The following is a 25,432-nucleotide window of genomic DNA, read 5'->3' as shown; positions in this document are numbered from 1 at the left end:
TAAATGAAGCTCTAATTGCAACTCCAATGTTCACAGTAGCCTCATTTATAGCTATTCCATGGTCTGTTCCTGATTTCGGAAGCTTCGTTGCGTGTGTATATTAGAGCTATCAGAAAGGGCTGCTACAGAATCCTAATGAATGTAGCAAGCTACATTCGATTGTTGAAAGATTGTTGAAAGATTGCCAATATTGCTTAAAGCACTCATGGAATAAACATGATGTCTGCCGTCGCCTGCAGAGAAGAGCAGCCTACTCGGATAATTCGGATTGCTACCATAATAATGCTGCCAGACGGCCTAACGCTACTAATTTTACAAATTACCGTCGAACAGTGGCTATAAAACAGACTGCGTAAAACAAAAAGCTAATGCCCCCCCCCCCTCCCTCCAAAAAAAGTATAACCTGTTTGAGTCGTCTTTGTGTTAACGGGAAAATACGCCAGATATTTAACTTTGATGATTTGACCTCCAAAACTGAAGCTTCAGTCTACACAAGAAAAGAGGAGAGATGAACAGATATAATTGTTTATACAATCGTGCGCCTGGCGATTTCTTAAAAATATGTTGGTTTAGAAGGAATTCGACTCATGGTTCCTAAACCATTTAGCTACACGAGAAAAGTGAAGTCATCTTTGTTTAAATGCATGAAAACGGAGGCCAACACGGAAAGCTTGCGTCTTGATACGGCGAATTTGTCAATCTAAAGAATCCCGCAAAAACCTAATACCTTAAAAGATTGTTTTGAGCATCCCCATAATCCTTTTGGCTCAATAACGTAGCACGTATATTTGCATCTTATTACACGGAAATAAAAATTTGTACGAAATTTTGGCCTATTACCCCGCTCTTTATGTGAAAAATACGGCAGTTATAGCAAGTGTAGGTTTGTAATGCGCGTTACATAGTCGAGTTGCTCTAATTAAAAAATCTGCAAGGACATAAAAGAAAGCAGTAGTGCCCGTCTTTGTGCCTCTGCTCTATGGGGCTTTCACACTTTACTGCACTGGTTTACAGTTATCCCAATGCGCTGTAATTGCTGTTCCATATACGCCTTTGCGGCGCTATCTTGGGCATTAGGTAGCCTGATATGAACCTTAAAGTATAATAAAAAACTTGCTCAAAGCACCCAACCATTCGACGATTTGTAACACAGCTCCAGCCCGTACAAATGGCCAATTTAAAGCTTGAGTAGGCGGCGAGTTTATGTTTTAAGGTAAAATTTTATTGTTATTGGGTGTTGTTTTAGTGTTTGAGAGGGGAGAAGCAAAGATGGCGCCCTAAATTCGGGTCCATGCGAAATTAAGGGAGTACATGGAAACAAAACAATAACCTCTAAAGGGTTCTCTTCCCATATACGATAATAGAAAAACACATTGTGACAACTACGGAAATGTTTCGGAGCCTTCGACTTTCCTCGTTCCAATAATGTTTGAATGAAGCCAACCAGACTAACATGTTATTGTTATTGGTCACAGCTTTTTAGGATGATTTACCGAACATGCTCGAGTTTTTTTACTTAGGAGGGACTGTAACCACATGATAGCCTAGCAATGACAAGAAATTAGATAAGGTAGGAGAAACAGAGTGATGTTAGCCAGACAAGAGCCTATTTTGCTATCCGTTTTGCGTGACAGGCGAAACGTCTAAAAGAATAAAGGAATAGAGAGAAAGCGAAAGTGAAACGGGAGGGCGGACGTATTTAGGGAATCAAGATGATGGCAGTTTGAGTTCTGTGAACTGCTTTAGAGTCGTTGGTTCGTCTTGCGTTCATGACATGCGTACAAGCACTGTTGGTATTGCTTAACTCAGTATGAGCAAGCACTGTATTAGGACTACATTGACGGTAAAAATTAGGAGGTTTAAGCATTGATGGTCAGTGTTTTGAAGGGCTACTGGGCTCTAAAACCAAGTTCATCTGGTAAATAAAGAATTGCGATTTTGGGATAGAAAAACGGGCTTTCATTTGTGTTTTAAGAGATCGCGTCCCTCCTAATGAGCGCGCCATTGAGTGCTCTAATGTGAATACATACGATTCCTGTGATTGAGAAATCTTAGTTTGATAAGTGATATTGATGGGTTCCTATGGTATGGGGGAAAACGTGGCTTAGACACAGAAAGACACTCCGAATAAAACCTTAAGAAAAACAATGAATTGTACATGAAAACTCATTGCTATATCGCACTTCATAAAAAACCGCGACTATTTTTAAAATAAGGGAGCTCACATTTGATGTTTTCTCTGAGGAAACAGAAGTACATACGTAACGCAGAAAAAATGAACTGCCATTTTTTGGAGCCTGCACCTTTTTTTACAAGCTTCAAGTTACGCTCAAGCCTCCTTGGGCTGATCGAATGAGACCATTTGGCCAAGCGAAAACAGCAAAACGCGGGAACACCCACAGCTTCCCAAACGCAGAATGGTATGGCATTGCAACTAGCACTTATGTTATATAAAGCAAGCAGTTATATAGCACCATGTTATAATCAGTTTTTTTGTTGTCTCTAACATACACCATACGAGCACATTGAGTGTATTTAACGCTGCAGTTTTCACTTCTGCATTTAACTTTTGCCTCAAACACACTTTTTTCCCATATTCACGGTCCTGGAAAGCTGAAAAGCGTTGTGAGAGAGAGACTCCGTGAAATCGTTGAACCTGTCGCGATCCAGTAATATTCCCTTCAAAATAGTCTACTTCCCTTCGAAACGCATTGTGCTGGTATCAATCTCCCGATTCCAAGAAAAAATCAATTCAGAAATTTTTTTTTGCGGAACCGCAGCACAGTTCTTCAAAGGAATCTCTGTTTAGCTATACCTATGCACATAAAGAACTCCTGTGTAGGCGGAACGGCTTTCAGTAGCTTAGTCTATCGACTTTTCGCAAAGGGTGACGAGGTGTTTATATGCCTGGCTTGGCCATGTTTGCAATCGAAGTTAAAGGACGGGCGGTGCCTCATTTTTTGTTCGACTTTACACTCGGAAAATGAAGATAAACTCGACCTTTTCGACGCACCCGACGAAGCATAAACATCGCAGCAATAAGATAGTACTTCCTTGCCATGCTTTCAAGTACGACCTACGTTTCTGTAATTGGCCAAGAAATTATGGTGTGCGCAATAAAGATGTGGCATACAGACGCGTAAATACAACTACAAGAAAGGGGATAAGGCAATGTTCAGGCTACAGACGCAAAAGCCATATCGCGATCTACGGACGTAAAAAACCTGCGTGTCACGCAGTTCCGTTGGCTGAGACAAGGAATGTCGTCATTTTTTAAAGGTATTACGATAGTGGCGGCACCAGCCGGAACCCGGCATAAGTTGTAGCGCATCCTGGAGACGCAAAAAGGGCTTAAGGATAGTTACTTCTCAATCTTAGGCTGAAAAGACCGAAACTTACGAGCGAATAACAAAAGTTGCGAGTTGAAGTAGTAAACCCGTGTAATAGAAATCTTATGGCGACGGATGGAAGCTCACTTTGAGTGCTTCATACGACGCTGCAGTTTTATAGATGGAAGCATGCCTCGACTGACATGACGGATGTGGGTTGAATAAAGATTTAGGCGGCTTGTATATTTGGTATTGACTCTTCCACGTCGCTTTTTAGAACAGTTATTTTTGTAGCAACGAAGTGCAGATGTGTGATTAGTTACTCTACGTCAATAAATGCTTTGTCCTGTTTATAAACAATTCAACTGCCACTCGTTACGGAAATATCTAATACCTCCACCCTGCAGGCCACATAATAGGCAAAAAAAAATTCCGGCTCATGTCCACTGACGAGAAACCTGGAGAAGGGCGAAGCATGCAGTCTGTGAGTGCATTCTTGGTGCTTTTTCGTTTTTTGCCCACGGAAATGAAACCGATGGGGGGTATAGGTATAAAGTTTTTCTCCAAGTCTCGTGTCTATGAATCTCGAGGTGCTCTAACGCAAAGCCTTGGAAAACGAGTGCCCGGTGCGTCCTTTTAGTACGCGTTCCGTTATAGCGCGAGGCATTGGAAAACAAGTGCCCCGGTGCTTTAATCGTGGTGTCGCTCTGCAGGCGACTAAATAAAGTTGCTTCTATCTAACTGCTGTGGCTACATGATACTACGACATAACACGACGACGACATGAGACGTCGACAGCCCCAGCCCCTAATGGGCTTGACACAGTAAATGAAAGCAAAACAGTCCATGCAAGCAGAAAAAGATCCGTGAAAAACAAGGTTGTTTCTAAGCATTAACGCAGAAATAACAGAAATAACGGCGTTTCAATGAGCACGTGCTAATAAAAGTACCGAGTTATCACTTGTTATCACCTGTTCATCTTTTGCAATACAAAGTTTCCTGCAGGATTCTGTGGCACGCGTTGGCGGCGTAATATTCTACTTATCTTTAAAAAAGGGCTTAGAATTTCTAAAGGCGAGGATGGAACGCTAGAAGAAGCAAATAAAAAGGTGTGGGTTTTTCATAATACCACAATGTTTTTGTCATTATCGAAATCCCAGTAATACCACAATCTTAAAGTGCGGTCGTCACAAATGCATGTCTTTATCTTCAAAAGGTCTTATTGCGACGAAATCAGCTTTATGGTCACTGGGCGAGCTAATGATCCAACGGAGCTAGTCAAGGTCTATCCAAAGCAAATAGTTTTAAGAAAAGTTTGAACCAGCACTCCAATTATTATAGTTACTCAAGCTGCTGGATTCTGATTATGGAAATATGTTCACATTTTGCTGCATGGAGAGCATATTCATTATTTGCCCAGCTACAAACGTTTAAAGTTTTACGAATTGTTGGTATGGGGGGGGATGATACAACAAAATAAAGTGACAGCCCACATAGGTTTCAAAATGCGATAAAAGTAATGAGGTTAACTATTTGGGCTCCTGAAAAACCATTCAGTCGCAGTCACTAAGTATGAAGAAAGTCAAATTTAAAGGTGACTTAAAAAATGACTGCCTTCGTCGTGGCGTCGCCGTTCAAAGTACAAAGTTGTATTGCCACTAAGTGAAGCGCTCGAGAAAACTCTACTGAAATTTTGCTATTCTTTGCGCAGAAACGTATAAAAACATTTAAAAAAAATGCACAAAAAGTAACCAACAAATAAACGGTACTCACACGTGTCTGGACAAAAAACGAGGTTGGCGTGAAACACCCTTTTACATAATACAGAGAAATCGGCCTTCTATACTACAAAAAAAAATGTCCTACTTGTTGGTAATACCGGGCTGCCGGCAAAAATATCAAGCGATGCTTTTCGCACTAACGGCCGAATTATGCTGATGCCTACAAAAAAGTTTGCACTGTTTAACAGCGAATTTTAGGAGCATGTTGTATGCACCGGATTGCGCACATCTACACGCCACGTTGGCGTAATCGTCTTGCATAACGTCAAAGCCCCGATTTTGCCGAGGAACTTCGTTTGTGTTCTTCAGCAACAAAAGTAATCTGTAGTACGTTTTTCCCAACAAAAAACACTAGAAAGAGTGGAGAACTTCATGAAACCTCCGGGGTATTCACCACATATGGATAGCTGATGGAAAACCGCCTTATTTCGAGTTTGTACTATATAAGTCGTAGCAGGACGCTTAACGGCCATGCTATGACGGCAAGTAGGTGGAAAGTTAACGTAATTAATTGTCAGGTAATTTTTGTTCTCGCTTTTATAATGTGTACTTCACCATAAATTACATGTTGCTCCTCGATCCTCCAGCGCTGAAGGGTTCCTCAAGGAGACCCATCTTAAGTGGTTAACAAAGAAACGTGGAAGCTTTACGCATCGCGACTCAGATGAGTAAGTCTGGTGATACCTCAATTTGGTCCACGTATATACACTATGAAAGAAACACGGGGGAGTTTTGCTTTTGTGGTGTAGTTAGATCACGTTCTGGTGAAATAAGCCAAACAAAAAGTGCGGCCTACCTCTTCCCCATGACCGTTCGAGCCATTAGTGCGTGCGTCCATGTCGCCTCAACTGTTTCTTCCGATGTTGACTTCTGAGAACGTTCGGAATGTCGTAGCCCTTCTCCTGCGTAGTGGCACCAACGCAGTACGTCTCCCTCTGTAGACCAGCTGGAGCCCCTCCGGTTGAGAAAAACTGTCTCAGCCAAGGCGCCTGTCTCGGTGATTAGAGAAGATGGACATCTCCACGCGGCGCTGTTTATGTCCAGCTCACTGTCTGACCACACGGCTCCGCCCAATCAGGGGTCCCGGCTGAGCTCGGGAACCCTATAATCACAGCGACCTTGTTAGCTTCCGTCTATCTCTCAGGCGAGCCCCTGGGACGCTGGCTTGCTCGAGGCATCGCTGTCGTTTCTCGCTTGCGCCTACAGGGAAGGCGTTTTTTCCCGGGCGTTCGGATAACAAGCGCTTATTGCCACATTTACTGCCCCAAGAAAGGTTTAGAGAGGCGCCGAGGTGTCTCGGAGAAATTAGGTGTGACGCGCTGACCACGCGACGTAGTACAAATTATGATCCCTATCGGGGCAATTTTGTTTGCGCACTTGTAGGTGGATATTTTTGGTTTGTTTGCTCGTAGCCCTAAGCAAGTTTTACTTCCATTGTGATAGAATTGTGTGTCTCCGGAAGGACGCTAGAGTGCACAGTTACTGTAGGTGGGTTTGTAACGGGGCTAGTTAGTTCACTGCATGAAGTTGGACGGCGCAGGGACGGGACTAAGAGCAGAGGCGACAAACACAGGTGTCTATGAAACCTTGCCCAGCGTTTTGAGCCACCACAATCTTTTCTGTAGCAACAGTTAAAAAGTTTATTCTGGGTTGTACAAAGTTTTCTCGCATAGAATTGAACGATGGACATTTACTTGTGTCTGGAATAACGTTTACAATGACTTTTAAAGCAACCCACAACGTTGTTTATTTGAACATTTGGGGTTTCTAATACCCTTTCTGCTTGTGTGGCAGAAAAAAGATGCCCAATTCCTAGGGAAGTTCGGCGAATAAAGATAAGCATTCAATTCTTCTGCAGTATCCCAGTTGCGTTACATCAGCATTTCTATAATGATGGCCGGTACATAAAAGAAAAACCGCTTCGTTTAATAAAATCAACATTCAAACGCAACATTCCAGCGGGAACTGGAACCAACGTCCCATAAACGCGCCCGTCGGCTATCCTGGATGGTGCAGTAACGGCGCTCGGCCACAGCTCCTTGTATCTATTAAGTACAGAGCACTTTAGTACCGCGCGTTGTCGTCGTAGCTCGCTCGCTCGACCCAAGTAGAGCCACGTGCACGGCATTCCGTCCCAGCCGCTGTCGTCGCGGCGTCACCCAGAGGCTTTGAAAGCGAAGCCTTTTTATATAGTCATAAACTTTCAAAACTCGTGAATCGCTGGCGCTTTTCATACATCTCCGCGTTGTTTAGCGTAAAAAGAAAACTGTAAGTACCTTTGAGGCAAAATATACGTAATTAACCGGCAGCGCTCACGTTCATTTAATTAGGAACGCTCGTTGGGTTGGTTCGTGGCAGTGCAACGCCGGCACGTGCGGGGGGAAAAGCAAGCACAAAAAGAACAGAACTCCCGCTGGCGCAGTTCCAGGCAGGGGACGCGGGAGCACTGCGAAGGCGGGAAATTTGATTTGCATTGGGTGGTAGAAGTGAGCGGATAACGGCGCTACAGCCAATTAAGGCAAATGACAACTCTTCACTTCCGATAGCTTTCACATTGAGTGGAACGGCTTTAATTATTTTATGTCTTGGGACTTGTAGGGCCCTTGTTTTCGCTACATTGTAATAGTTTCATCGAAGACTGGGTATGGCTCACACTCACACTTACGTAAGGGACACTCACGCTTACGTAAGCCGGCCTGAATGACAGGCTTACGTAAGTGTGAGTGTCACTTTTGCCAGTTTACCCATGTCGTATTATATCTCGTCTGCGCAATGGAAGGTATTTTGCAGCATTAGCCCGGGGCAGCGCCATGTAGGCTGTGCAGCTACTATTTAGCCACCAATTCCTGCCACTTCACAAGTAGATGCACTCAATTTCGAGAGTGAGTAGCTCGTGTTGCAAGCTTACGCCCTTTTTTACTTTGGGTTTGATTTTCCCCGCCTAAGCACAAGCACAAGCATGCTTGATTTTGCCCGCCTAACGCACAAGCATGCTGTTATACGTCGTAAAGCTAGCGCGGTAAAGTAGCTTGTAAATTGCCCTGGGGATTCCTTATCTTCCACACTTATTTGTGTGTCTAGGTGACGTTTGCAATAAACGTGGTAGGACTTTTGTGCCTAACGCCGCATATGTTTGAATGAATTGAACGTACTTTGGAGGCAACGGAGACATTTTGGTTTTAGTTGCAGAAAAACTGTGCAAATTTTTTACATTTGTCTCCATTGAATTGTAGTTAAAATTAATAAGCTTTGCACGCAAAGTTGCCCTTTTAAGGGGTTAAACTGCGTTGCTCATATTACACAAATGGGTAGAACGGCGCGTATAATTCTTTAATTGTAACTTGAGATTTGCCTTCATTACCTAAATACTAGGGTTTCCTAGGAGAGTAAAAAAAACCTATACGCATTATGCAGCCCCCCACCGAATGCGGAAGAGCTGAAATTATAACGTAAAATTGCCGCAGCCAATTCTCCCACGCAATGTATGTTGCATTAAAACCAAGTCAAATGCAATGACAGGCTCCTCGGCGAGGGCTTCCTGGACTGCTGGTGGATGTTTCCGTGAAGGAAAGAAAAAGTACCGCCTCGAACGTGCTAAAAGAGGGAAGAAATTGATACATTCAGAATGCCAGAACGTCTTTATTCCGAGGGTTTTGCTGATTGAACATTGGGTTTGGGTTCAGGTGACCTGATTGATTGATTGTAGGGTTTAACGCGCCAACGCAACGCAGGCGATGAGGCGCGCCGTAGTGGAGGGCTCCGGATTAATTTTGACCACCTGGGGATCTTTAACGTGCGCCGAAATCTCGTACACACGGACGTTTTTGCTTTTCGCCTCCATCAGAAAAGCGGCCGCCGCGGCCGGGAATCGAACCCGCGACCTCGTGCTCAGCAGCGCAACGCCTTAGCCACTGAGCCACCGCGGCGGGTGGTTTAGGTGACCTAGCTATGCTGACTTGAATAGAGTACCTTTTATGGTACTGCTTGCTTCTTGTGTGTCGAAGAAAATTTTTTACGAAATGTTCGGTACAGAGATTTCGCACTGATTTAGCTCCAATTTAACAGTCACTTATCTCCCCTAAGATTTGTTAAAGAACTCGAAGAAAATGGGAGCGTGTTTCTAGCGCCGTAAAATGGGCAGTTTCGCCATCAGGATACATAGTCAAGTTTGAGGCTGCGTTCAAAAATTGCAAAGAAAGCTTGATTATGCGCATCGTATGTACGCTTCATTTTCGTTCTATTACATCTGTACCACACATTGTCTTAGGCAAAATACATAAATCTGAACGTTAAATCGCATTATCAGTCCCCTGTCCCAGTTGCCCAGATATTAGGGCACTACGCCGCTAAGTGCGAGGACACAGATTTATAGGTTAGATGCCCCGAATGGTGCTATATTTGACAAAATTTGAAACCATGTAAGTGGGCTTTTACAGCGTAAGCTCTACTGCGCTACATTTTCCATGGTCATTCATAGCTTCGCAATGACGTTCAGCAGCCGGCACGCACGTTGAGCCTTTCTTTCTTATCGGTTAAGTTGTTCTGAACTTCGAAGCCTCGTTACCACGGGACTGGGCGAGGAGGAAACTGCTCCTTCAGCTGCCCTTATCATCAAGCTACTGCTGCCCGTGCGTTCGTGTGGTTCACTGCAAGCGAACCACGAGACTAGGCGAGAGTTATACGAAAACACTGCGCTGGCTTAGTTTATAGTAGCGAATACTAGAGAAACACAGAATGCGCGAAATGGAAGATACCGCTTTGTCCGCGCTTGGTCTGTGAGTCTGGGTATCAATGGCGCTCAGACTGAGCTGCTGAGAGTGCTCTTGCAAATTAGTGAAAATATAAGAATAAGAATAGGAGTAATGTTGTTCAAGTGAATCCAGTTATCCAGTAGTGATGTATATATAGCTAGACTGCAGGCTGCGAAATAGCAAGCAAAAGCAAAGTTTCACAAAACACTATGTGCACAGTCTATGCTTTAGCAGGTAATAACTCGATTTAAACGTGTTCAACCCATGTAATTTTTTGACGGATTTCGAAAACCTCCAGTTCGTCCAGATTAAAGAGTAGACGTCGCTCGACGCAAGGCGTAAGGTACATGTACAAGTTGGCGTCAGAAAACGTAGATTTAAACTTTAATTATGGGTAATGATCAAGCCGCCATGGGGCAGGCTTTTATAGTGAGGTTGCTTATTATTAATGACTGTTTATTCCTAACGAAAAAAAACGGATGATAACGTTAACGTGCTATGAAATATTACCGATGTCTCCTGACCAATGTCCATTCAATTACGATGATTCTCGAAGGACAATAATTTAAATGGCGGATATTGAAGTCTTGTCTTGATTACAGTGCCTGATTCTGGTGAATGGTCATGAGTCATTTGCGTATAGTTTCCTGTGGACCTTCGATAGACCACCGTTCGAGTACGCTAACACGGCTGGATAACGGCCAATATATTGTAGGTAATGGCTTTTTTTTTGTTTCACCGAAAGCTACAGGCCCTAAATGAATTTTCTTTATCCCGTCGTATCTTAAAACAGGTCATAAAACGCGAATAGGAAGCCCGTAGTTTACACTTTGTTATCAGCAACGACTTAGCCACGAGTCTTCTCTGATAACTACGTACAAGTGAGAGCTTCCATTAACGTTTTATTATCTTTCATACTACCTGGGGCAGAAGAGGATGTTCTGAGCGGTGCCTTGGCCTCTTCCTTTTGGAGCTTAGAGCAGCGGTACTTTGCCTAATCGTCGTACGGAGTTCATAGCCAAAATAAATCAGCAAAGTGCGGTTTAAATGCCGGCGATGTTGGCCTCAATACCCTTTATCTGCATGCTTATCTTGAGAAATGACCTCACGGCGCTTCTAACTTCCGTGAGCCCTTATTAGAGGCATGCTCATTCATGACGTGGTAAGCCGTGAACAAAATGAGATAGGCCTTGAGTAAAAGTTAGCTTGCATTAATGCATTTCCCAAGCGTTTGTTCACAGTCATCGATGCATAGCCGCAGGGCAAGGAAATTGAACTGCTTAATGTAACTCCGCAACTTTTACAGACTAAACTTTTTTTATGTTACTTAAGGGAAAAATTTGGGCAGCCGGCGGTTTCTAGGATCTTCGCTTAACACAGCACTGTGCTATTGATTTTCATATGGGAAAAATTTGGGCAGCCGGCGGTTTGGTTTGTAGGAGCGTAGCGTAACACAGCAGTTTGTTTTTATTTTCGTTAAATTGGGTGCCCATCCGTTGAGTCAGTGGCGGCATACAATGCTCCTTACTCGTAGTCATCCCTTATATGCTTTCCAATAATCTGCTTTCTTTCCACACTGGGTTTTTTCGGGTGCGCCAGGGTTGAATATTCAAACCACTTGTGTCGGCCCCTCGGCGCTGCCAATGTCGGCGTTGTGGGCAGAGAGCGGAGGCCTCTATTATTGCGTTAGCGTGCAGCCTAACGAATGACGTCATGGGCGGGAATCAGGCGAAGAAAGCCCAGCGGCCCGCTGTCTCAGAAATGTACAGGTTATTGTTAATGCCCGGTGGGGAGTGAACCATGAGAATGGCGTTCTGCCTGGCCCTCCGGTATTAAGCGGTGTCGATACTAGAGGAGTACTATAACACTAACTTTCACACGAAAAGCCAATGGATTCTGGACCACCTGTTCAGACGTTCCCGCAAAGGGTGAGTGAAATTTACCTGCGAACAGACCAGTGCGATGAGTCAGCACCAGCTACTCCGGCAGTAGGTACATGGCTAGCAATTCCTTCAGCCACAACATCTAAGCTGCCCAGTGAAGCGCCTCAATAAGAGCCCACAAAGGATGCGAGTACCCAAGATGTGACTATGGACAAAGTCGGAAACATCAGCTCGAGAATCGTGGCTTGACGATGCGCCAAGAATTCCTTAAATTAGTCCGTTATCTCTGTGAAAACACCAGCGTCAATGAATGGTGAACAAGGTTTAAATTCAGGTGCCGCTCTCAAGAACCTGATTTTCATTAAACGGCGAAAAGCGGAGATGCTAAGCTAGTACCCAGAAGGAGTGGTTGTTTTTTTATAGATTGACTGCCATTACGAAGGACTCGTGGAAATGATATTATATGTCTAATGGGCTTGTAAGTGTTGTGTTAAGTGAAGCACAGTGGTAGCAGACGTAATAACAATGAGTATTGCTGCACTGAATGCAAAAGGCTGGCAAAGAGTGGACGGACAGTATCAAGTGTGGAGCTTCTGAAACTGAACACCGAAACTCATTAGGTTGATTCCAACTACTCGGCACTAAAACTTTCGAACAATGTGTCAGTAATGTCGCGTACTCCGGATGAATCATGGTGTGGTATTACAACACAATGATGCACTTAAGTAATCTTGCCCAGCACTCATACTAAGGGGAGGCAGGTTATGGTTGCCAACGCGGTGCCTTGCATACTAAATCTCTTGTCGCAAAAATATGAGGACAAAGTACAAGCCACGGTTTCTCGTTTCGGTCTGACGTAAAGCTCTCGCACATTCGACAAGAAGCGCCGGTTGTGCAAAGCCAAATAAGGTCGTAGGGTAAACACGTCTGAAAGGATTTTGTGCCGGGTCGAATTGTTCCAAGGTGAGTGGCAGCAAAATGAAATATCGTCCAGGGCTAAAAGCCTCCTGTAGACTTCAAGAGATTCCACACAGAGCCAACGGAAACTAAATACCGGCATTTTTAGGAAGAAACTCTTTCAGGGGCGCCTTTCTTTGTTTGTATTGTGTCTACAATGTTTTTTTTTCAAAACCAAATCAACTGCATACCGTATTCGTTAATGTACAAAGAGAAGAAAAGCGAAGTGTCAGTTTCTGAGACTAGTTGAAAACATGTTTCGTCTAGGATTTCTGTGTGTATTTGGGCAAAGCTTACCCACCGGCGATGCTCTCAATTTGTAGTTCATTGCAGGTTGGGTTAGATGCTCTTAGTCTGACTGGGTCAAATTTTAGACGGAATAGTGCGTGAGGAATTTTGAGGTCGGGAAAATTCTTCGAAATGCGTATGAACTTTTCTTATTCTTTATGCCTTACGAGACTTCATGATATTGTGTTTTCTTTTTCTGTTTCGTTGCTTCTTGCTCTGAGGTGCCAGTCGGCGCCAAGAGAATGAGTGTGCTAATATTTGCGGATGCAGACTATTGGGTTGCATCATAGCGTTTGGCATAGCTCTCAGTGACCAAAAAAATGAAGAGAGTTCCTTGTGGTAATAAGTCATTTGTCCCCAAAAATTGTTAATATTTTGCAGTGTTGATGATCTAAACGAGCCTGCAGTAGTTACCACTGGATGAGGCATCAGGCGCATGTATGAACATGCATGGTTGCATCACCTATAAAAAGATAAGGTATGAATGTGGCGACAGTATAATGCACTGACATTCTGGAAACAACTCGTGCCTGCTGTTTTTGCTGATGCGATTGATGGTGGCCAGGAAAGGCGCCGAATCACGTCCCCAGTGAGCTTTTTCCATTGTTCCAGCACACTAATAACCCAAATTTATTTTAATGCGTGGCATTATTTGCCCAGTACCCAAACAGCCAGGATCGTTTGACGCCTCGCATTACACACAAACGCAGATAAGGTGGAAGTAACACCTTTGATGTTTATAATAGCGGTAATGAAGAAAATTGTTCATACAGAATAAAAAAAACAACAGAAAGAAGAATACAGAAAAAAATTACCAAAAATGATCTGACAAAATTAATAGCATGGATATTGCACATCGATAAGAAATATTCTACACCGATGAGCTCGAAGAGAAAACGTTATATTATAAAAGTGTAATAGCAGTACAACAGAAATTGCTAATGGCTATGGCTGGGGAAGGATGGCGTCAGTGGGGTTGAGGCCTCTCGCTCCCGCAACTAAGCGGCTCAGCCCATCCGCTGGTCTTGGAAGAACACAAATCATGGCTCTTAAAAAACTGGGTGGAGTGGTCCAAATCCCACGGAAAAAGTTACAGCCGTTCCACTCTACGTGAAAACTGTGGGAAATGCAGAGCACTGATTCGCCATAATGGGCTGTAGCGCCGTTATCCGCTCACTGCTACCACCCGACGCATGTCAAATTTCCCGCCTTCGCAGTGCTGGCGCGCCCCCTGACTGAAACTGCGCTAGCAGGAGTTCTGTTCTTTTTGTGCTTGTTTTCCCTCCCGCGCATGCTGGCGTTGCACTGCCACTTTTTTTGGAGTTTGGTGGTAGTGAATGCGTTGTATCAGCAGCTTCTTGACGTAGTTTGAATGAGTCAAGGATATAAGGCGCGTTCGTAGCCTCCCATTCTGTGTCGGCTTGGCGCAGTGCGTAGAGCACTATGTACATTGCGTTCCGCCCGCAGGGTCGAGGGATCGAAACCAGGCGGCGGATAGTATTTTTTTTATATAGTGTAGGGGGAGGGGTGCGGACAACGACGGTGCGGATTACGACGGACGTCAACGCGGGTGATATCGGGAGTTACTGAAATGCTCTGCATTTAAAAATTGGGCCCATCTCCCCTCGAGGGGGACTCGAGTAAATGCGTCGCATAAGGGGTGGGTGTATTGCGTTAACGTTTAATGTTTGGGGAGTTGGTGGTAGTGAATGCGTTGTATCAGCAGCTTCTTGACGTAGTTTGAATGAGTCAAGGATATAAGGCTGGTTTGTAGCCTCCCATTCTGTGTCGGCTTTGTGGCGCAGTGCGTAGAGCACCATGTACATTGCGTTCCGCCGGCAGGGTCGAGGGATCGAAGCCAGGCGCCGGATAATATTTTTTTTCTATAGTGTAGGGGGAGGGATGCGGACTACGACTACGGACGTCAACGCGGGTAACATCGTGAGTTACTGAAATGCTCTGCATTTAAAAAACACGAGCGAGTCAATGAGCCAGAACGTTCAGCCCGTCTGCCAAGCTTTTTGTTCCTCATTCCACCAATTCGCCTTGTTTGTTTTCTATTTGTAGCTTGTTCGTGATGCATTGCTATTACTAGCGCCTCAGCGTTTTGTAATTCGACAAGTATATGATTTGCTTTTAGTGATTTTATTCACGACGTCGTAACTGTTTCACGCGAGAAGGCGTACAGTGCAGTTCAAGTGCCACGCAGAGGGTACAATTGCTTTTCCCTAACGAAACAAATAACTTTAATTATTGCTGTGTGTAGGATGTTTGCAAAAGGTAAAGCGCTCTTAAAATATTAGGCTTCTGGTTCAAGTTTCAATGGGTAGGGCAAACCTGTGTGAAAAAAGCCATACATTTGAGACACCGCGAAAACGCGCTCTAGTTTCTAGAATTATAAATGTGATTACTACAAATAAATAAATAAATAAATAAATAAATAAATAAATAAATAAATAAATAAATAAATAAATAAATAAATAAATAAAAATAAAACGAAGAATCAATCAGGCATTCCACCAACCAATTCATCAATCAATCGTGTTTATCGTGCCGAGGAATAGCCATAACATTATTAATAACCGTCGATTGGTTTGAGCCTACCCACCTTGGAAACACTTCCGAAGCCTCTGGGTAACGCTGAACTTTGCATCCAATTTGTATTATACCTGCGCTACAGGGTCGTTTCAAAGGCCTTAGGAAGGCCGTTGAACCGATGCTCTATCGACTGGCCTATTGTAAATACATAGGTAGAAGTTCTAGACGAGTGTCCAATTGTCAATAAAAACTTACCGTGTAGCACAGGCATTAAATACGTTATTCACAGAGAGGTTCGTATTATTTAGTTTTTTTATTGAACCCCTCTGTCGGAGTACTATTTGGATAACAAACATCAAGGGGCTCTCTGTGACGAATGGCGCATTTAATTTTTCGGCTTCCACAGACAGCAATTTCTGCTTGTTTAAACAAAATAAAAGGGTTTTGGAGGAGCGCGATTTCAAAGGCCATTGCCTAAACGGTTCCGGGCTGGCTTAAATATTGAAATTTCAGATGTTTTGTGAGGCCATGGGATATTCAACCGTGCTATTTCTGGGAACTTCCGAAAAGCTTCTATACGAACACGTTTTTTCTTTGCTCTCACCTGTACCAGTGGGCGCTGGTGAAGGTACAATTTCTTGGAGGTGCACCCACGGACGATTTGTGAATACGGGAAAAGCTGTTTGCGTTTGGCCATCTCCTCAATTATGCAAGGGTTTCAATTTTCAATGCTTGCTCTCGTGGTTAAATTCCTCCATTGTGTGAGAAAAAGTGCGACAGCTGTATAGAAAAGTCCCTACATTGGCTTCGAGGCCCGAAAGAGACCAGAGGTAAGTTTCACCTATCCGTTTCATTTGCATATTCAGTGCTCCTCTAACCTATTCCTTGTTTCATTTCTTAGTTTTTAGCCCACGCACTTTCTGGGTAGGTGCTGAAGCGACGCTTACGTGCGATCTTTTTATTTGTGTTTGAAATGAGTACGCTACAGGTGTGTAGTGCGCCTCCCTGATGATTTGGTAATGCTGTCAACAAATCATATTTTCTCGAAGTGTGTACTGTTGCGCACTTTTGTTATTTTCTAAGAAAGCCCACAACAAATGACAGCTTGGATACTTCGTAGCGGTCACAATGTGCTGGCAATGACACTCACGTAATAAATTGCAATATTCTACACAGTGGGTCGCTAACGCACCATCCGCTCACTGGAAAAAAGGATTTTTTATTTTAAAAATCAAACTTCTAGAAATGTGACTGGGACTGCAATCCATTCGGCGTTTTGTACCCGGGTTTACGAACAGCGTGCAGCGCCAAGAAAATATATTGAATGATTGTTGCAAAGGAAACCGGGGACTGGTTTTGACAACAGTAGCTACTGACGTCACGGAGATGCAAGAAATATTGCTTCTGATATAATGTACCCAACTAAGGCAAGGCCAGTCTGATGAAAATTAGCAACTACATTGGCGGCTCAATAATATCAGGATGAAGCTAATAATAACGACTTCGGCAAAGCAAGAAAGTGGAATAAGACACATTCCACGCTACAAATTTAGACGAGTGTTCTTTATCGAAACCAGGAGATTGTAAGGGCACATACGCAGTCAGGTAGGAATTGTGATATGAAGAAACACAGTAATTAAAACCATTATTTTGTATACACGTAGCGGCCTGCTTTGCAGATTATGTCATATTACACGCTACTGTGTTTGTTTGGTACTACGTTATAGCATTTTCGGGCAGTTCAAGACCATAAAAGCGACTTTTTTATGGTCCTGCAATTGTTCCCATGCCTACAAATGTACTGAAAAAAAAGCCACCCTACGCAAACAAAAGGCGCGCAAGAAAGGTTTCGAATAGTTCATCATCTGCAAAAAGCCGCAAAGTTTATCTTTGTACTTGTTAATCAATGCACACCATGCGAGCTCAACAAGATATTTGAAACACGGAGGGTGAGCGGGGCTTTGCCGGCCGCAAAGCAATACTGCCCCTGCACTGGAGCAGGCCACCTGGCCAGTACCACCAGAGCCACCCAACGGAAACGCGCCATTGCTTGCTCAAAAACTGGTTTTGGGGCCGCGGTCCCGGCCAACATTGCGCGTGAAAAAAGTCCAAGCTTTTTGAACAGCCGTCGACGGACTAGGCACGTCAAGGGGCGGAACTGAAACCGGTCACGTGAGCGTACCCAGAGGGCCGTGAAGATAGGTGTTCTGCGCCGTCTGAATCGGCCTTGTGCGTTAGATGTCCCCACAGCAATACGAAGGACTCAGATGACACTAACGGCGGAGATGTCTCGGTGGGCGAGACGCAGAGCAACAGGCTTCGTGTATGGTTCCAAGGGAAACTACAACAGGTGCTGTCTGAGCATCTTTGAAGAATAGTAGCGGCGAGCTCTTTTCCCGCCGTGAAGGTTGACTGTGCCTCTGATGGGGTGGCTCTGAGAGGGTGCGTTGTAGTTTTCTCAGCCGTAAAGAGGCACCGCACTGGGCTGTTCAAGTACAAAATACGAGATAATACACTCTTGGGAAGCAGCGTTGGACCGACAAGTCTTGATAGGCAGTCAGGTGTAAGGTTGGTTTAGTTGCCGAGGGTTATCGCACAGCTGCTGTTTTCATTGTTGTAGACAGGCGTGAAGTCAACGTACACAGACCTCAGTACCTGGGCTAACCACGGTGACCCCAGAAGCTCTCATTTTGCGTTACGCAAATCGAAAGTAACTTTCAAGAACTCTGTGAGGTGGTAGTGTGGCTTTGCGATAGTATGTGGACTTAATTATATTCCTCTGGTTTGCAAATGCTTATCTAGTTATGTATACGCCACGGTGGAGCAGTGCCTAAGACGTCGTTTTGCTGAGAAAAAAGATGCGGATTCGATCCCGGCAGCGGTGGCTGCTTCTCGTACGAAGGCAAAAAGTGAAAAGGAACATGGGTCGAGATTTACGCGCACGTTAAATAAGTAGAGGTGAGAAAATTTAGTTTGGAGCCCTCCAACACCGCGCGCCTCATAACCCGGGTGTACCTTCGGCGAAAGTTCGATTGAGCGCCGTTTTCCTTTTCGGCATTCATGAGAAACAGCCTCCGCGGTTGGAAGTTGACACCGCCGTAGCGTGCTCAGTAGCCCAACCGCTCAGCTATTGAGCCATGGCGGCTTGTCTGAAGTTGGCTCTTATCCCGTCCATGGTTATCACTGAGGAGTATAGTGTGACGGAGGCGAGGGCAGAGAGTAGACAGGTTGAGTGACCCGGTAGCCGGACGATAGTGATAGTGCACTGCGCGTGCCTAGTTATCTCCCGACGCACCCACCGTTCGCACTTTTATGACAGCGTGTGCCGAAAGAAAATGCTATTCTCGCTAATTTCAAACGCCTTCCACGTTGGAATGCACTCATTTTGTAACATATGGCAGCCATTGATGATGTTCACAGAGGGGTGGCAGGTGGTTAGAGCAATCTGTAAAGGGGCCCTGAGGATAGAAAACATTTTTATTGAGTTTGAGAGAACTAGTCCAAGGTAACTCACTCCACTCCACTCCAGTTGCAAACAATGCCTTTTAGGGGCGAAGCACCTTAGGACCTCGCTTTGTCCGTGGCTTGTCCCTTGGCATCCTTGTTCACAGTGTAGCACATGCGCGAGGAGCAACGGATTTTACTGGATTTGGATTGAATTGGATTGGAATAAATTGAATTGTATCGGATTGGATTGGGTTCTAATTGTATATACTGTACAAACGCGTTGTCACTCATGTACATGCGCGACTGGGTAATGTCACGGGTGATTCACGGTAAGAACAATCCCCCGGTATATCACCCACTCTTCATGATTTCCTTTAGTGGAGATGCGTGAATTTTTTGACCAAAAATATGAGGAACTATGAAAAACTTTAGCATTGAGCGCCACAGTGACGTCATACGCGCAGGAGTGACGTACGTATTGTGGGTCAGGCCTAGAACCCTACTAGAGTCGCCCAATAATAGTCTTTTGGAGTTGCTCAGGAGAGCGGCCGCCAGTCGCACAAACAAAATCTTGTGACGTAATACATAAATCGCCGGATAGCGACCGGGGAGTCGCTACGGCTTCGTATGTTTTCCGTAATATGTTGGCTATTTGCTTGAAGTTTGCAAGAAACTGAAAGTACTGTTAGAGGGACAAAACTGTCTTTTGAGTGTCCTAACCCTATATTTTATTTTCATGGCTCCCTTAGGTACAACCCTAGGAACTTACCTGTACACCTTGTAAGAAGGATGGCTGCACCCTGGGGATGAAACTATGCGAAAAAATACAGTTGAAATTGAGGAGTTGTGCATTGATGCTTTGGAATCGTGCTTACACAAGGTACAAGCGGCAGTATGTTTAATTTAAAGTCAGGTAAACCGAAGTATGAGCATGACTTGACAGTTTTAGTGGGTAACGTGAGCCAGTGCGATAGCGGTGAGTATGGGATCATAGTCAGTAAATGTATATTTTGTGACTTCAATATTTTGTGTCTTAGAACACAAAGATGTTTTCCCACATGCGCTTCAAAGCTTCGTACGCGGATCTGGTGGTTGTGGGTGTGACTATAATATTTGGTTGAAAATAACGGAAAGTGATCATGTTGATTACGAGTAGAGCCCGCTATTGAGTGTTAAGCATTAATGGTTATAAATGGCACAGAAAGTTCCGCGAAACAAAGGAATATAGAATTGGTTGAAATATCGCGAAATAGCCATGGCATTTATGAAACACTGTGGTCGATCAGACGTTTAGAAAAGGTGGCAGGTTACCTACCCTAATTACAATTGCGCGCAGATGTATTTTATCTTGCGAAGCGGAGCTGTTACTTGTCATAACAGAAAACCATAAAAGAAGAGTGTTTATCTATTCGTGTTTATTACATGCTTCAGAACGGTTACAGTGCTGAAATTCATGAGCCATTTTAATCTGTGAATACGGATCACTAGCGAAGCTATGTTGGAGACGACATAGACGTGAGACCAAAATTGTGTGCAAGGTATCATTGAAATTTATTAGCGTTACAACGGCATGGGTAAGGCGCATACATACAAGTACGATCTTTTAAAGCGAAGCTTGATGTGCCATACCGATGGCGTCGTTTGCCACTCAAAACTCACTGAAGAAAAGGCAACTGTATGCAATGGGCTTCAGAAAACGATGATGATTAGCGAAGGCGCACCAAACGCATGAAGAAAAAAAAATGCTTCTGTGGTCGTCCTTCAATCCGAGTCTCTCGCGTTATGAAGTCCAAGTCTATCCGACTGCGCCATTGTGACACCGTTGAAGCAGTTTGGATTGTGGACTTTGACTCGCATTGCATCGAAGAAGGGTTTGCATTTTAGTCTTTCCCTTATGAAAGGGGCTCTAATTTTTATTTAGACTCCACCGATCTCGAGAATGATGTCTTTAAGATAAATAACCTCCTCAAGGTGCACGTGCATGGGTTTGAATGTATAAGCCTGAAGACCAGATAGTGTTTTGAACGGCATGTTACTTTGGTGTTGAACATGTCGCATACCCAATCGGTCGATGGTTCTCCAACGTCTGGCGCTTCGACCGCTCGTGAGGCCTCGGGAGATCATGTTGGCTTACACGAAAAATATATAGAACCCTGGACATAATAGTTTCACTTCAAATGGCCACTGCTAACCTCACAGGTATCTAGCGGCGCACTTAACAAAACATTTCTTTGCTTGTTACTTATCCCGGTAGCCGCAATAGTTGGGCGTATGCAGCGCGCTACACGCTTTTAGAACCAGGCCAAACTTTAAGAGATTTGCTGTCGCAGTTACATGCGAACAACCAGCACAGACGCCCTCATTTGTTGAGTGTTTTCCTAATCTTGTAGCTACAATACTCGTGTGTACACGAAAGTGTTCTACTTGCTCGTGGTGCTATAAACTCACTAGACCACCAAGCTTAGACGTTGCGTTAAACTACACGTCACGTTACATTAAATCGCTTACAACTGGCGTTGAACAAACCAGTTGGTAGCAGTTGTAGACTCCTGAAGTGTAAAACCTAGAACTCATTTCAGATTTACCAAAGGAAAAGAGTCCCCCTGAGAAGCAGTACGCTTGATCCAGTTATAGAAATGGTCATTGTGGATGACGCCTTTTCCCAAACAAAACTTTTCGGTGAGCAGCAAGAAATGTAATTTCTTGTGCAAAGCATTACCTGACCATTGAGCGACAAAGCCTGCGTATGGCGTTGGCGTCGGCGTTGGCGTGTGTAACCGAAGTACAGCTCCCACGCGACTGCGAACAAAGGCGGTCAGAGCCCGAGCTTCGTTCGCAGTATTAAGAAAGTAAATTACCGCGCTGGCAATCGGAACACCGTTGAAAGCCGAGAGTGCAGCCTTGAACGTGAGCGTTGTGTTTTTCGTAAATCAAGCACGTGCCCCTCTGACCCTCCAGAATGCCGCAACAGCCACAACAATCTGAACGCAATACTGGAAGCCGCACTCAGAGGCGTTTAATAAGACACGTTATGCTTTCGCATTGGAAGCGCCTACAGGTTTCTCAGGGGTTTTACCAAAACAAGCCATCTTTTTTATTGTAGCAAGGTTTTCGTCCTTCTGAACCCGTCTATAATATCTGCCAAAGACTGAATGTAGCTCCTACTGCAGTATTTTAAACCGTAGTTATAAACTGGGATCCGTTTCAGTGATTTGCATAGGCACCAACTGCAAGCAACGAAGAAATAATATAAAAAATCCGCCCTATTTATAAAAATTTTGGAACCTGAAAGTCTATTTAACGGGGTGTAAATATTTTACTCCTTTCGAGGTACAACGCAAAGTGACTCAGAAACAAAAAAAAACTGAGTTTCCTAAGTGAAAAATACAAAGGCTGTTTTTACAAAAGCCTAGAACTTGTATTTTTGTAGGTGGCGAAGTATTACTTTGTCCTCGAAATTGGCATAGTGCCGAATATATTTAGTTGAAACGGCGGAGGCTCACAACCAGGACAACGTTCGTTTTGTTATCCAAGTTGAGCACTAAACTCAATTACCTGTACATTATTCATTTAAAATAGGTCTCTTAAATTGAAGACAAAGCCCGGTATTCCTAGAGCCCTTTGCTTGTATTTTCGCAGGTGAGAAAGTATTCCTTTGGCCGTAAAGTGCCATAGTGCCGAGTATAATTAAACAAAGTGGCGTAAGCTCACCACCAGCAGTATATACGTTTTGTTAGCCAAGTGATGCACTAAACTAAATTACCTGTACAGAAATACCCGAAATAGTATTTTAATAAAGTACAGGTCCTAAATGGTCATTCTGTTATGTAAAAAAGGAACTTAAACAAGGGGAGGGTGGCGCCCGGTTATATGTAAGGAGTGTGACTGGAGTTGACGAATGGGATTTCTTTTCCCACGCCATTGGTACCTTTCAACAGCACAGTAATTAATTTGACGATAATATGTTAACTTTGTTTCATTCTTCAATGATCTATTCGTAAAAATCTAACTCAACGAACGTGATATTGCCAAAAATGTGACTTCTACGCAATTAAAACGCCTAAGCTAAAATCCGTAACCTCTTTTTTCGAGATAACATGGCTATAAAGAAACAATTTTTACCTTAAAGCACTTCACAACACCACTACAAGTAACTATATTTAACGAGATAAATAGCTCGTAAAGCTTCGAGAACCCCTCACAACTTCTCCTGTTTTACTGAATGCCTCTCGCTTTCTCTATCTCTTAACGCTCTCCTCTATCCCTTCACTCCCTTACACTTTCCCTACATCGCGCTGGGTTGTATGCAGGTGAGGTCTCTGCCGAACTCAAAAATATCCCCAGTACACTTCCTTCCCCATCTATTTGAAACCACACAAATGCAAAAGCGGTTCTCTCCGTTCGCCGAACGAATATGCTGGCATTGTAGGCAGCGCCATAACGCCGTGAATCGCTGGTGACTGCAGCGCCACTGGGCGAGGCAGTGGCGGAAGGGCGAAGCACGGAGAGGCTCGTGCCTAAATCACGTTTCCTCTCTTAGGTATCGTCACGTTTCCCTTTTGTGTGGTTATATCCTTTCTGTCAAGGCGTTTGGTGGTAACGTTGAGCTTTACGTCATGCGAAGCACAGTCGAAGCAGGTAGGAGCCATTGGCTACCGGTTGGCGAAAAGAGAACAGACGGCATAACGCTAAGCCTAACAGCATGCCAGCCCATACCCACGATCACAACGCCAAGCAGGAAGGAAATTTTGCGGGAATGTACAGTGCTACTCGCCTATAGCTACGTCTGTAATTAGAATGCTGAGATTATTTATGTAGGACATAGTGCCTGTCCCAAGATAACACAGGTTTTTAAGTCAAACACAATGACGAATTCTCACTGGGTGCCCCTTAAGTCTGCGACAATAATTCGTAGTAACGTTGGGAATGCGGGCTCGGACCGCAATGACGACAGTCTGGGTTCGATTTTTATTCAAACCCACATTCAACTACGTTCTTTTATCTTTACATATGGTGTATTCTTTTTGGGATTTCAGCCATTTTGCCTACCATGTCTCGGTTATGTCGCTGGCGACGCTAAATTTTCGACGTACTGAGTGCTAATCGATGAGTGCCAAAACAGATTGATCGAAATTGTTTGAAGACAATTAGTATGTTTCTGCTGACCTTTTTGCGCACAAATTCACCTTGAATACACAAGAGCCGGTCTTTTCTGGGACCTATTTTCGCCATAAAAATCTAGGTGAAAACTGGCGGTCCCTTATAACCGCTTGTAAACTGCGATTCTAGCGCTATTGAAGGTAGCAGAAACGGCGTGGCAAGAACGTGAAGTTTTGAAGGTTGCCTTCAGCACTTGTTTGTACAGTCGATCACGAATAAAACATATTTTTCAAGATAGGTTACTTTTTGACAGTTGGACATGGTGAAACCTATTAGCATTACGTGATAGATCAATGCATTAGTCGGTTCTTGTAGTGCGCGTGCTGCTTCATTCTTTTGTGGTAAAGTAGAGCTTTGTCTTTTTTAGACTTTGTTGGGTAAACTGTAAATGGCATTGCTGTAAAAAAAACTTTGGTGTTGTCTAGTCTATATTGCAGTTTAATTAGATGTTTTCTCATGGTGGACAAAACCATCAATAAAGAGATGCTGCAATGTTTTCAGGCTATGAGGAAATAATTGATACAGGATTTTTCTAGCGTTAGATGTGGTTTCTGAAGGAACGACCTATTTGAACAAAAGAACATAAAAGTTTCTAAAGGTATCAGGATATTTGGGATGCAGCTCAGTTGTTCCCGTTTAGTAAACTTATGGTTACGTATGTACGTGGCTGTGTCGTTCTCCATTCGACTTGTTCACCTTCAATTTTAAAATTTCGTGCGCTTCGATGGTAATAGTAGCATAGAACAAATAAATGTTCGCAATATGTTATAATATGGCGCAAAACAAAATTGAAATCAAGTTAAATTTTACTCACCTTGTCTGCAAGTGTTTCAGCACAATGCCAACAAGCTAAACTTTTCCCTCGTGGAGAAGTCTGTGCAACGACACCAGGAAGAAGAAAAGCACAGACTACATCTGAGGTCAAAGACACGAGGAATAAAAGTGTAAGTGATGAAGATGCCAACATGCCGTAGGGAAGGACGCGATAAGGCGACCACGCCGTCAAAACACATTCGTAAACGGTCTATCAGGTACGGCCTCGGATGGTCCAAGCTGAGCCAAGGCACAAGATTGTGCCCTAACGTCTGAGGCAGTAGTGGCGGGAATTTTTACTGTGGGTCACCTCATCAATTAACAGGGAGGAACGGTAAACAGAGAAGACACAAATGGCTCCCAATTCCGGGTTATTCCTCGGTGCCTGCAAACCGACGACAAAAAAAAAACAGCTGATGTGGTCGTTTGTTTGAAATTCGGCGGACTTCACTTTTGTGGAGTTTGATTAACAATGTTGGGGAACG

At 43.9% G+C, this 25,432-nt stretch overlaps 1 protein-coding gene across 1 annotated transcript in view; it reads right to left on the bottom strand.

Annotated features, from left to right (window-relative positions):
* Hn (phenylalanine hydroxylase) overlaps positions 1 to 25,116 on the bottom strand; it is a 105,213-nt gene extending 80,097 nt beyond the window's left edge. The window contains exon 1 of the mRNA XM_077673694.1: positions 24,949 to 25,116. Within this exon, the coding sequence (XP_077529820.1) occupies positions 24,949 to 25,101 (153 nt within the window). The 5' untranslated portion in view covers positions 25,102 to 25,116. The remainder of the gene's footprint in view (positions 1 to 24,948) is intronic.
* Between the last annotated feature and the right edge of the window lie 316 nt (positions 25,117 to 25,432).

Source organism: Haemaphysalis longicornis, unplaced genomic scaffold (assembly GCF_048455015.1).
Source record: "Haemaphysalis longicornis isolate Haplotype H1 unplaced genomic scaffold, Haemaphysalis longicornis Haplotype H1 scaffold_6, whole genome shotgun sequence".
In the NCBI taxonomy this organism is placed as follows: Eukaryota; Metazoa; Arthropoda; class Arachnida; order Ixodida; family Ixodidae; genus Haemaphysalis; species Haemaphysalis longicornis.
This window is presented reverse-complemented; position numbering and strand designations above follow the sequence as displayed.